We start from the raw sequence: 13,228 nt of genomic DNA, 5'->3' as shown, positions 1-13,228 counted from the left end.
ATTGACAAGGTTAGAAATAATGATTTTTATTTGAAATAATAATTTTCTCCTTCAAACTTTGCTTTCGTCAAAGAATGCTCCATTTGCAGCAATTACAGCATTGCAGACCTTTGGCATTCTAGCTGTTAATTTGCTGAGGTAATCGGGAGAAATTTCACCCCATGCTTCCAGAAGGCCCTCCCACAAGTTGGATTGGCTTGATGGGCACTTCTTGCGTACCATACGGTCAAGCTGCTCCCACAACAGCTCTCTGGGGTTGAGATCTGGTGACTGCGCTGGCCACTCCATTACAGATAGAATACCAGCTGCCTGCTTCTTCCCTAAATAGTTCTTGCATAATTTGGAGGTCATTGTCCTGTTGTAGGATGAAATTGGCTCCAATCAAGCGCTGTCCACAGGGTATGGCATGGCGTTGCAAAATGGAGTGATAGCCTTCCTTATTCAAAATCCCTTTTACCTTGTACAAATCTCCCACTTTACCAGCACCAAAGCAACCCCAGACCATCTCATTACCTCCACCATGCTTGACAGATGGCGTCAGGCACTCTTCCAGCATCTTTTCAGTTGTTCTGCGTCTCACAAATGTTCTTCTGTGTGATCCAAACACCTCAAACTTCGATTCGTCTGTCCATAACACTTTTTTCCAATCTTCCTCTGTCCAATGTCTGTGTGCTTTTGGCCATATTAATTTTTTCCTTTTATTAGCCAGTCTCAGATATGGCTTTTTCTTTGCCACTCTGCCCTGAAGGCCAGCATCCCGGAGTTGCCTCTTCACTGTAGATGTTGACACTGGCGTTTTGCAGGTACTATTTAATGAAGCTGCCAGTTGAGGACCTGTGAGGCATCTATTTCTCAAACTAGAGACTCTAATGTACTTGTCTTGTTGCTCAGTTGTGCAGCGGGGCCTCCCACTTCTCTTTCTACTCTGGTTAGAGCATGTGTGTGCTGTCCTCTGAAGGGAGTAGTACACACCGTTGTAGGAAATCTTCAGTTTCTTGGCAATTTCTCGCATGGAATAGCCTTCATTTCTAAGAACAAGAATAGACTGTCGAGTTTCACATGAAAGCTCTCTTTTTCTAGCCATTTTGAGAGTTTAATCGAACCCACAAATGTAATGCTCCAGATTCTCAACTAGCTCAAAGGAAAATCAGTTTTATAGCTCCTCTAAACAGCAAAACTGTTTACAGCGGTGCTAACATAATTGCACAAGGGTTTTCAAGTGTTTTCTAATCATCCATTAGCCTTCTAACACAGTTAGCAAACCATTAGAACACTGGAGTAATAGTTGCTGGAAATGGGCCTCTATACACCTATGTAGATATTGCATTAAAAACCAGACATTTGCAGCTAGAATAGTCATTTAGCACATTAACAATGTATAGAGTGTATTTCTGATTAATTTAATGTTATCTTCATTGAAAAAAACTGTGCTTTTCTTTAAAAAATAAGTGACCCTAAACTTTTGAACGGTAGTGTATATATACATATATATATATATATATATATATATATATATATACACACACCAGCAGAAAAGACAGCAGCACTCCAACACAGTCAAATTGATATGTAAACGGGTGTCAGCAAGTAGTCCAGATCCAGAGACTATATCGATATGCCAAAGAAATAAATCTTGCAGCACTCCGATAGAATAGATGAAAAACTGTTTATTTGTTCAAACCAACATAGAAAAGGTGCGATGTTTCAGTCCAACATTACGACTTTTTTCAAGCATCAATCATATGTATATATATATCTTTTGGATATATATATATATATATATATATATATACATATATACATATATATATATATATATATATATACATATATATATATATATATATATATATATACATACAGTATTTGTGTGTGTGTAGGTATAGTTATCAGAATATGCTATCTGTGCTGTTACATAGGACTGCGCGTAACATTACTACATTATCTGTAATCAGAGAGTTATCACAGTTATCTGTAGTGTTACACAGGACTGAAGGTAGCACTATAACATTATCTGAACTCAGAGGTTTATCGCTGTGTTATCTGTGGTGCTACATAGAACTGCAGATAATACTACTACATTATCTGTATTTAGACCTATCACTGTGTTATCTGTGGTGTTACATATGACTGCAGGTAACATCTACTACATTATCTGTACCCAGAGAGTTATCAATGTGTTATCTGTAGTGTTACACAGGGCTGCAGGCAACATCTACTACATTATCTGTACTCAGAGAGTTATCACACTGTGTTATCTGTGGTGTTACATAGGAATGCAGGTAACATCTACTACATTAGCTGTACTCAGAGAGCTATCACTGTGTTAGCTGTGGTGTTACATAGGACTGCAGGTAACATCTAGTACATTATCTATACTATGCATATGTGTGTGTGTGTGTGTGTGTGTGTGTGTGTGTGTGTGTGTGTGTGTGTGTGTGTGTGTGTGTGTGTGTGTGTGTGCGTGTGCGTGTGCGTGTGCGTGTGTATCTGTATGTCTATATATTTACCTATAAGTGCGTGTATATATTTGCCTGTATGTCTAGACATGTCTTTATGTACAGTAAATTTCTGGTAAATTTTTTATTTGTGGAGGGCAGCAATAGAGAGTCCCACACACGGCGTCATATATATATACTTCTACTGGTAACGTGCACATGATGTTCAGTTTACCTTGAGTGCTGTGTTTTTCATATCTATATACATATATATATATATATACATATATATACACTACCGTTCAAAAGTTTAGGGTCACTTAGAAATTTCCTTATTTTTGCAAGAAAAGCACAGTTTTTTTCAATGAAGATAACATTAACCCCTTAGTGACCACCAATACGCCTTTTCACGTGAGTCACTAAGGGGCCTTAGGCTAGGCTGACGCCTTTTCACGTGAGCCTAGTCTAAGTCCTGCACGGGTATACCAAAGCATTATAGCAGCGATCTGAAGATCGCACAGTAAAGTCCCCTAGTGGGACTAGTGAAATAAATAATAAATGTGAAATAAAGATTAATAATAAAAGTTACAGTAAAGGAATAAATAAAACCATTTTTTTCCATAAAAAGTGGTTTTATTTAGTAAAAGTGTAAAAAAGAAATAAAAGTACACATATATGGTATCGCCGCGACCGTAATGACTCCATTAATAAAGTTAATATGTAATTTAAACCGCAAGGTGAACACCGTAAAAAAAAACGCAAAAAACAATGGCGAAATTGCAATTTTTTTCCATTGCCCCCCAAAAAAGTCATAATAAAAATGAATCAATAAGTCCCATGCACCCCAAAACAGTACCAATCAAAACTACGTCTCGTCCCACAGAAAACAAGACCAAAATATCACTACATTGATGGAAAAATAAAAAAGTTACGCCTCTAGGAAAGCGACGATGCAAAAACAAATAATTTTAGTTCAAAAGTGTTTTTATTGTGCAAAAGTCGTAAAACATAAAAAACTTCTACATATGTGGTATCGCCGTAATTGTACCGACCCATAGAATAAAGGTAACATGTTATTTATGTCGCACAGTGAACGACGTCAATTTAAAAACGCATAGAACAATGGCGGAATTTCCGTTTTTTTGTATAATCCCCCCCAAAAAAGTTAATAAAAGTTACTTAAAAAATTATATGTACCCAAAAATGGTGCTATTAAAAAGTACAACTAATCCCACAAAAAACAAGTCCTCATACAGCTATGTAGACGAAAAAATAAAAAAGTTATAGCTCTTTGAATGCGACTATAGAAAAACAAATAAAATAGCTTGGTCATTAGGGCCTAAAATGGGCTGGTCACTAAGGGGTTAAATGAATCAGAAATACACTCTATACATTGTTAATGTGCTAAATGACTATTCTAGCTGCAAACGTCTGGTTTTTAATGCAATATCTACATAGGTGTATAGAGGCCCATTTCCAGAAACCATCCCTCCAGTGTTCTAATGGTACATTGAGTTTGCTAACTGTGTTAGAAGGCTAATGGATGATTAGAAAACACTTGAAAACCCTTGTGCAATTATGTTAGCACCGCTGTAAACAGTTTTGCTGTTTAGAGGAGCTATAAAACTGACCTTCCTTTGAGCTAGTTGAGAATCTGGAGCATTACATTTGTGGGCTCGATTAAACTCTCAAAATGGCTAGAAAAAGAGAGCTTTCATGTGAAACTCGACAGTCTATTCTTGTTCTTAGAAATGAAGGCTATTCCATGCGAGAAATTGCCAAGAAACTGATGATTTCCTACACCGGTGTGTACTACTCCCTTCAGAGGACAGCACAAACAGGCTCTAACCAGAGTAGAAAGAGAAGTGGGAGGCCCCGCTGCACAACTGAGCAACAAGACAAGTACATTAGAGTCTCTAGTTTGAGAAATAGACGCCTCACAGGTCCTCAACTGGCAGCTTCATTAAATAGTACCCGCAAAACGCCAGTGTCTACAGTGAAGAGGCGACTCGGGGATGCTGGTGTAATGATAGGGGTAGGGAAACGGACAAGTGAGCCCTAATCTACCCGCCACTCTGTCCCTGCCTACTTGCAACGACCCGCCCTAGGCGACGGGGTACAACTGGGCGGCGGTCCCTACGCTCAGTAAGTGCACGAGACAAACATACAAGGGAATATAAAGCAAAGGGAAAGGGGCAGTTGCCCACGGCAACACCATGAGCAACAGAGTGGTGAACGAGCCAAGTCAAAACCAGGAGAGCACGAGGTACCAAACGCTGAGCAGAAGAGTCGTCAGAAAGCCAGGGTCAGAATGGAGCAGGATCAAATTGTTAGGAGCTGTAGCTGGGCCAGGAAACCACACGGAAAGAATCACAAGCAAGGAGGAACAGGAAAGACAGGTATAAATAGACAGAGGGCGGGAGCTAGCTGAGTCTGGCCAGGCTGCGATAGGCTCTCCCACTCCTAAGCCTGCCAGCCTGAGTGGTGAAAGCTGGAGTCAGTCTCAAAGAGATAGACTCAGGTGAAGACTGATTACCTCTGGAAGTTAACCCCGAAGCTGGACCTGGCAGATCCTTTACAGTACCCCCCCTTTTATGAGGGGCCACCGGACCCTTTCTAAGTGGACCTGGTTTACTGGGGAAACGAAGGTGGAACTTCCTGACCAATACCCCAGCGTGAACATCCCGGGCGGGTACCCAAGTCCTCTTGGCTTGTGATTATGTAATGATAGGGGTAGGGAAATGGACAAGTGAGCCCTAATCTACCCGCCACTCTGTCCCTGCCTACTTGCAACGACCCGCCCTAGGCGACGGGGTACAACTGGGCGGCGGTCCCTACGCTCAGTAAGTGCACGAGACAAACATACAAGGGAATATAAAGCAAAGGGAAAGGGGCAGTTGCCCACGGCAACACCGTGAGCAACAGAGTGGTGAACGAGCCAAGTCAAAACCAGGAGAGCACGAGGTACCAAACGCTGAGCAGAAGAGTAGTCAGAAAGCCAGGGTCAGAATGGAGCAGGATCAAATTGTTAGGAGCTGTAGCTGGGCCAGGAAACCACACGGAAAGAATCACAAGCAAGGAGGAACAGGAAAGACAGGTATAAATAGACAGAGGGCGGGAGCTAGCTGAGTCTGGCCAGGCTGCGATAGGCTCTCCAACTCCTAAGCCTGCCAGCCTGAGTGGTGAAAGCTGGAGTCAGTCTCAAAGAGATAGACTCAGGTGAAGACTGATTACCTCTGGAAGTTAACCCCGAAGCTGGACCTGGCAGATCCTTTACAGCTGGCCTTCAGTGCAGAGTGGCAAAGAAAAAGCCATATCTGAGACTGGCTAATAAAAGGAAAAGATTAATATGGGCAAAAGCACACAGACATTGGACAGAGGAAGATTGGAAAAAAGTGTTATGGACAGACGAATCAAAGTTTGAGGTGTTTGGATCACACAGAAGAACATTTGTGAGATGCAGAACAACTGAAAAGATACTGGAAGAGTGCCTGATGCCATCAGCATGGTGGAGGTAATGTGATGGTCTGGGGTTGCTTTGGTGCTGGTAAAGTGGGAGATTTGTACAAGGTAAAAGGGATTTTGAATAATGAAGGCTACCACTCCATTTTGCAACGCCATGCCATACCCTGTGGACAGCGCTTGATTGGAGCCAATTTCATCCTACAACAGGACAATGACCCAAAGCACACCTCCAAAGTATGCAAGAACTATTTAGGGAAGAAGCAGGCAGCTGGTATTCTATCTGTAATGGAGTGGCCAGCGCAGTCACCAGATCTCAACCCCATAGAGCTGTTGCGGGAGCAGCTTGACCGTATGGTACGCAAGAAGTGCCCATCAAGCCAATCCAACTTGTGGAAGGGCCTTCTGGAAGCATGGGGTGAAATTTCTCCCGATTACCTCAGCAAATTAACAGCTAGAATGCCAAAGGTCTGCAATGCTGTAATTGCTGCAAATGGAGCATTCTGTGACGAAAGCAAAGTTTGAAGGAGAAAATTATTATTTCAAATATAAATCATTATTTCTAACCTTGTCAATGTCTTGACTATATTTTCTAGTCATTTTGCAACTCATTTGATAAATATAAGTGTGAGTTTTCATGGAAAACACAAAATTGTCTGGGTGACTCCAAACTTTTGAACGGTAGTGTATATATATATATATATATATATATATATATATATATATACTCTTTGATATATGCAACTAATGGCGATTGTGTTCGCATTTGCCAGGTCTCTGTCATTCCGTGCCCTGCTCTATGTGGTCTGTGCATGTCCGAGGAGAATTATGACGTGTCCTGCTTCCGGGAATGTGCAGTTTTGCTTGACTGCCGGAAGTTGGGCTGAAGTGTGGCGTATTGGCCTACCGCATACATCATAGACTTACTGCCACTGATGGAGGGTAGATCATGTGAAGGGGCAGTTCCGTATATACAGAGCAACTGGACATCTACATTTTAACCCCCTAATGAAGCGAGCATGCAAAATGCTTGTTGGGGCACCAGGATTGAGGATCAGGGACCTTTACATATGAGTAAGACTATTTGGGCTTATTTTCACATTTGGATATAACCACCTAGATTCAGTGCACTGCATTGGCAGTGATATTCGTGTTTACGTTGTGTAGTCACCAAATAAATTAAAGTAACATACTACATATTTGTATGGTCTGTGGAGACTGAGTTTGGTCAGTCCCACATGTACATTGTTGACCTGAACTAGGTGATAATAATTTATGTAATTGAGTATCTATATTATGAATTCTGGTTATATTTAGTGATGAATTCTCTGTCCTTATTGCTGCTATATGTTGAAACTGAAACCTTGTGGTTTCAATTTTGAAATTGTGTTTAATAAAGTTTATATATTTCTATAGGAATATCGGTTCTGTGTAACGCCATTCCCTTTGGTATGCATATACTATGCAGTGTCTTGGGACTTATATTTAATAAATTTTATTTAATTAAAAAATAAATGTACATTTGCACATTTTGGCAAATATGTTTTGCTAGTTTTCTTTCAGCATAATCTTATATATTTAACTTTTTCTTTTTTAAAACCCAAAAGTGGATTTTATTAATTTGTTCCTTATTTTTGTATTACAATATACTGGCATATATCTATACTACCAAGTAAGTAAACTGTCCCACTGTATTGTATTCAGCATAGAAAAAAAAAAAAAAGTTTGATGATATTAGCACTTAGGCCTCATGCACACGACCGTAGGCATGTGCACGGCCGTGATTTTTCACATGGCCGCTGCCATTATTTTCAATGAGCCCGGACCGCAGAACACGGCCGTAATAAGACATGTCCGTTCTTTCTGCGGTGCGGGTTCCCGGGCCATGCACGGACCGTAAAAACTACTGTCGTGTGCATGGCCCCATAGAAATTAATGGGGCCGCAATTCTCCCGTGGATTTTCGGGGGAATTGCGGTCGCAAAAGCACGTACGTGTGCATGAGGCCTTACAGTTGGTACTGCCTTAGGCACTACATAGGTATTCTAAATTAAAAATTGCTTTTCAATGTGCTTATCCATATCAACAAAATGCCCCTCATTCCTGTAGGTGGTTAGTGAGCTACAAAAGCAAATGAACATACTATAAGAATACAAATAAATAAATTACGAGTTTTCCAGTGATATAGAATTGATAAATATAATATGTTATATAAAAAATTGCATTAATATTTGAGATTTCATTTTTAGAATACCGAGCTAACAAATCAATACTATAAATGTAACCCCCAAATACTATATTTTCTATATTTCATACACACACAGTGAAGAGTTGGATGTTAGTTTAAAGGGTATGGGTGAGTACAACTTGGGAGCCAGAAATAAAAGCTTTAAATTGCTTCATCCAGCACAGTATGGGATGCTCTCATTTAAAGGTGCCCTGTAAAATGCACACAATATTTCACTTACCAAGAGGATATTTCTCTAACAAATAGAGGTAGCTCTCAAAGAAATCAGTTCGTATTGCCTTGTGAAGAACAAATGACATACTGTGTCTGCAAAGTTCTTTATCTGTCTTGTGCCAGCGAGACTTAAAGGCAAGGTGAGCTCCGAGGTACTCCATGTTTGTGTCTTCTTGATATCAATGAAGGAGTAAACCATGATCCATAGACATCTAGTTCTATGTTATAATTTCATCATGTGTCACTTTATACCAGAATAGGGAAGTACAAGAAGCTTCTGGCATAAGCAGTGAGAATTTTGTGAGCCCACAGCAGGTGCTGTTGGGAACTGATAGTTCTCGTCTGCGTTTTACTAACTGCTTTGTAGGTGTAAAATGATATGATCTGTGAATGAGTTCAACTTGATTCAAAAAGGCCACTCTATTTCTGGAGAAAATACGTTGCAGAACGGGAGTCCTCTTTAAAATTTTATGAGGCATACAATGCATGTCATCATCTGTTAAGCATCAAACAAGTGAAAAAGATAATACATATAAAAAAAGAAACACTTCAATGACAAAAAGGAAATAAGCTGATCCCGCATCTGAAGTTATGTGATTTAGTGTTTGTTTTTCTACCAGATGCTGCAGATTTATCAATACTGTCCAAAGACAGACGTTCATGTAATAACTAATTCATTTGATTTGCGCCTTACCCGTAAATCAAAGCGTTTTACTAAACGGTGAAAATGGCTGTATGATCAGTATTTATCTTTATATGTATGGCAGTATTTATTTAGCTTAGAACCGCATCACTATGTAAAGCAAGAACCTGTTCTTGGCGTTTGTTCACATCTTATGTTTTTTGTTTTTTTGTACTGCAGCAGACAATTAGCAACTAATAAATTCCAGCTTTTATTTTTGGAGAGCCAAACTGAAAGGAAAAATTTCATTGGTTGATATGGGCAGCACTTTCGTAAGACCAGATTTTATACATGGGGCCCTCTGACCCGGGGCAAAGATTCAGTTTGACGCCCCGCCAAACTTATTTTCTGACATCTTATTCCCCCTCACCATGTTTGATTTCTCTACCAATCAATGGAGTGTCATTTTTTTTCTTCACATTTTTTTCATGTAATCGAGCATAAAACCATTGGTTCATTTTACAAGCAATATAGTTATATAGGGTAATTAACATAACAATAAATTGAAAGAAAATAAATTAAATCAGTGTGCCTGACTTAAGCAGATTAACTGAGGCTAGTGAGACTATATGGTGACATAAGTATATAGTGTCACACAGACCCCCTTGTAGATACCGCCACACAGTGCCCCTTGTAGATAGTGCCACACTGCCTCCCCTTGTAGATAAAGCCACACTGCCCCCCTTTGTAGATAGCAACACACAGCCACCAAATAAATATAAAAAAAACTTGTACTCACCTAGTCCTGTTCCCACGACGAATGGAGCAGCTTCACAGCCTCCTCAGCAGCCTATGAGACGGGATCCTTTTCATAGGCCGGTGTGATCCATTGGCGCTGGGACGGCATGATCTTGTCCCAGCGCCTTAGTGAATAGGAGAGCAGGGAGCTAGCTCCTTGACCTGCAATAGTATTAAATTGTATCTGCGTCCTAAGGATGCAGTTACAATTGAATGTGGCAGTTGCCCGAGCCCCCGATGCCCAGTGCCGGGCGGCACAGACCCCCTCATTCTGCAGGCTCCTCAGCAGTCGCTGCGGCGGCACCCCCTTCCTTCCCTTCAAGTTGCGCGTTGGGAACATGCCCCGCCTGCTCCGCTAGCTACGCCGTTGGGGCCCTCTAACTGCCATCAGTTGGACATCTGAATGTCACGCACAACCTCAGTTTAGACCACACATGATTTCATTCACATTTTCCCTTTTTGGTCTTAAATATAATAAGGCTACATGGAATATGAAAAAACAAGCAGTAAATTGATTAATATTTTATATATAGCTCATTTTTATTCAGCACAAAACTAGGTTACAACATTTGTCTCCAAACATATGGCTTCAGTAAAGCTAAAAAAATGTTTGTGGTTCATTAAGTAATGGCGTTCTGATTGTGTTACTGTAACAGCCAGGCGGGCATGGTATTAAGTTATGATGTGTGACTGGACCTTATAAAGAATCTATTTTTAATTGTCTCCGGCATGGTGTTAAAATCCAATGATTTTTATATGTGACTTGCAAAATGGAAATACAACAGTTTTATTAACTTTTAAAACCCTGTCAATTATAGGGTGATTTTTTTTTCTATATAGTAATCTTGCATAAGCACATTAAGTTTATCTCATTTTCAAGAGACACTGATAGGTATGAGGTCCTAGCTCTGGGTACCATATAATATGTATCTTAAAATGTGTTGCCTCCCGCAGCTCTGCATTTGGTAGATGGGTTATCTTGTTGGCACATCCCTTTAAATATTACAGTTGGGCACCTCTATTTACATAATCCTGAAGAACACGGAAGATGTCATTAACAAAATCTTTGAAGACCGCGGGAGCATTACACAGACCGAATAGATATTCATAGTGTCCGTCACGGGTGTTAAATGCCGTCTTCCTTTCGTCACCTCAGCGAATCCGGATTAGGTTGTAAGCCCCACGCAGGTCTAGCTTTGAAAAAATCTTGGCTCCACGTATGCGATCAAACAGTTCAGAAATCAAAGGTAACGGATACCTATTCTTTACCGTGATCTGGTTGAGACCCCGATAGTCGATACAAGGACGCAGAAAACCATGCTTTTTCTTGACGAAGGACCCGGCTCTTGCCGGGGAGGAAGACTTCCGTATGAAGCCCCTCTCCAAGTTCTCCTTAACATAGACGGACATGGACAGACTCTCTGGCAAGGAGAGAGGACATAGCCTACCATGGGGAAGGGATGCACCAGGAACTAGGTCGATAGGACAGTCATATGCCCGGTGTGGGGGCAGCGACTCCGTCTCTTTCTTGCTGAAGACATCCGAAAATGCAGAATAATGATCAGGCAATCCTGCCAAGGACTGAGGCAGAGGAGGCTGAGCTGAACGAATCTGTACCAGGCAACGGTTGAGACACTCAGGACCCCACTGGAGAACCTCTCCAGAATTCCAGTCCAGAACTGGGGCATGTAGTCGGAACCAGGGCAGACCCAGCAGCACAGGATTGACAGCTTTAGCCAGGGCAAACAACAAGAGGAGCTCGGAATGGAGGGCTCCTACTTGGAGCCTCAGCGGCTTGGTCACATCTACAATTGGATCTGGCAGAGGTAGTCTGAGAGAGGCTTCTTTCTGGCCACTCTGCCATAAAGCCCAGATTGATGGAGTACTGTTGTGATAGTTGACCTTTTGTAAGTTTCTCACATCTGCACACAATATCTTATAAGTATTATGGAGGCCACTGTGCTCTTTGGAACTTTCAGTGCAGTAGAAAAAATGTTGTACCCTTCACCAGATCTGTGCCTCTACACCATCCTGTTTCTGTTTCTCTACAAGCAGTTCTTTCCTCCTATGGCTTGGTTTTTGCTCTGATATGCATTGTTAGCTGTGAGACCTCATATAGACAGGGGTGAGTCTTTCCAAATTATGTCCAATCACATGAATTTACCACAGGTAAACTCCAATCAAGGTGTAGAAGCAGGGGCGTAGCTAAAGGCTCATGGGCCCTGATGCAAAAGTTCTTATTGGGCCCCCCCCCCCGCAAACTTCTCATGGCCGATGGTCCGCAGCTTTCAGCTGCATCACTGGGTCTCCTAAGTGAACCAACAATGCAGCACTAGCAGCCAGGGGCATCACTAAGGACTTAAAATATATGGGGAAATAGCCCCAATACATATGTGTCCGCCCAAAAAAAATGTGTGTGTGTATAGGAGACAGCATATCTATAGTACTACGACCCTATCAACTATGGATAGGATTAGATACATTGGCTCAGCAGACAGTATCACACATGATAGGATTAGATACAGTGGCCCAGCAGACAGTATCACACATGATAGGATTAGATATGAGGCCCAGCAGACAGTTTCACACATGATGGGATTAGATACACAGCTCAGCAGACAGTATCACACATTACAGGATTAGCTACAGTGGCTCAGCAGTCAGTATTACACATGATGGGATTAGATACAGTAGCTCAGCAGAGAGTATCACACATGATAGGATTAGATACAGCGGCTCAGCACAAGGCTATTGACCCATCAGCTATTGATGGCCTATCCTGAGGATAGGCCAACAATATTTAAGGACTGGACAACCCCTTTAAGCCTTCGATGTAGCAGACTTAGAGGGGCCATGAGAGAGGATCACAGATTGTGTGATGCTGTCTGCTGGGCCCTGTATCTAAGCCAATCACATGGTAGGCTTAGATACATGGCCCATATGTGATCCTGTCTGATGGGCCCTGTATTTAAGCCTACCACAAGGTAGGCTTAGATACAGGGTCCAGCAGACAGTAATGTTATACAGTATAAGATTACTGTGTACTGGGGCCATGTATCTCAGTGATAGAAAACAGAGGGTGGTTATTAATGGTACATTCTCAGAGTGGGTCACAGTTACCAGTGGGGTTCCACAGGGGTCAGCGTTGGGCCCTCTTCTTTTTATTATGTTTATTAACCCTTTAAGGACACAGCCTGTTTTAGCCATGTGGACACAGCCAATTTGTTCAAATCTGACATGTGTTACTTTATGTGATAACAACTTTAGAATGCTTTTATTTTTCCAAGTGATTCTGAGATTGTATTCTTGTAACACATTGTACTTTATGTTAATGCTAAAATTTTGTCAATACATTTAGGGCTTGTCCACACGTAACTAAATTGCTGTAGAAAATTTCTGCAGCAATTTAGTTGAAAGTAGCAGATTTTCCGCTGCGGAAAAAATGCAC

General features: G+C 41.2%; 1 protein-coding gene across 1 annotated transcript in view; it reads right to left on the bottom strand.

Annotated features, from left to right (window-relative positions):
- Positions 1-8,524, bottom strand: part of NTMT2 (N-terminal Xaa-Pro-Lys N-methyltransferase 2) — a 93,656-nt gene extending 85,132 nt beyond the window's left edge. The window contains exon 1 of the mRNA XM_075832267.1: positions 8,368-8,524. Coding sequence (XP_075688382.1) covers positions 8,368-8,521 — 154 coding nt within the window. The 5' untranslated portion in view covers positions 8,522-8,524. The remainder of the gene's footprint in view (positions 1-8,367) is intronic.
- Between the last annotated feature and the right edge of the window lie 4,704 nt (positions 8,525-13,228).

Source organism: Rhinoderma darwinii, chromosome 7 (assembly GCF_050947455.1).
Source record: "Rhinoderma darwinii isolate aRhiDar2 chromosome 7, aRhiDar2.hap1, whole genome shotgun sequence".
NCBI classification, from domain to species: domain Eukaryota; kingdom Metazoa; phylum Chordata; class Amphibia; order Anura; family Rhinodermatidae; genus Rhinoderma; species Rhinoderma darwinii.
This window is presented reverse-complemented; position numbering and strand designations above follow the sequence as displayed.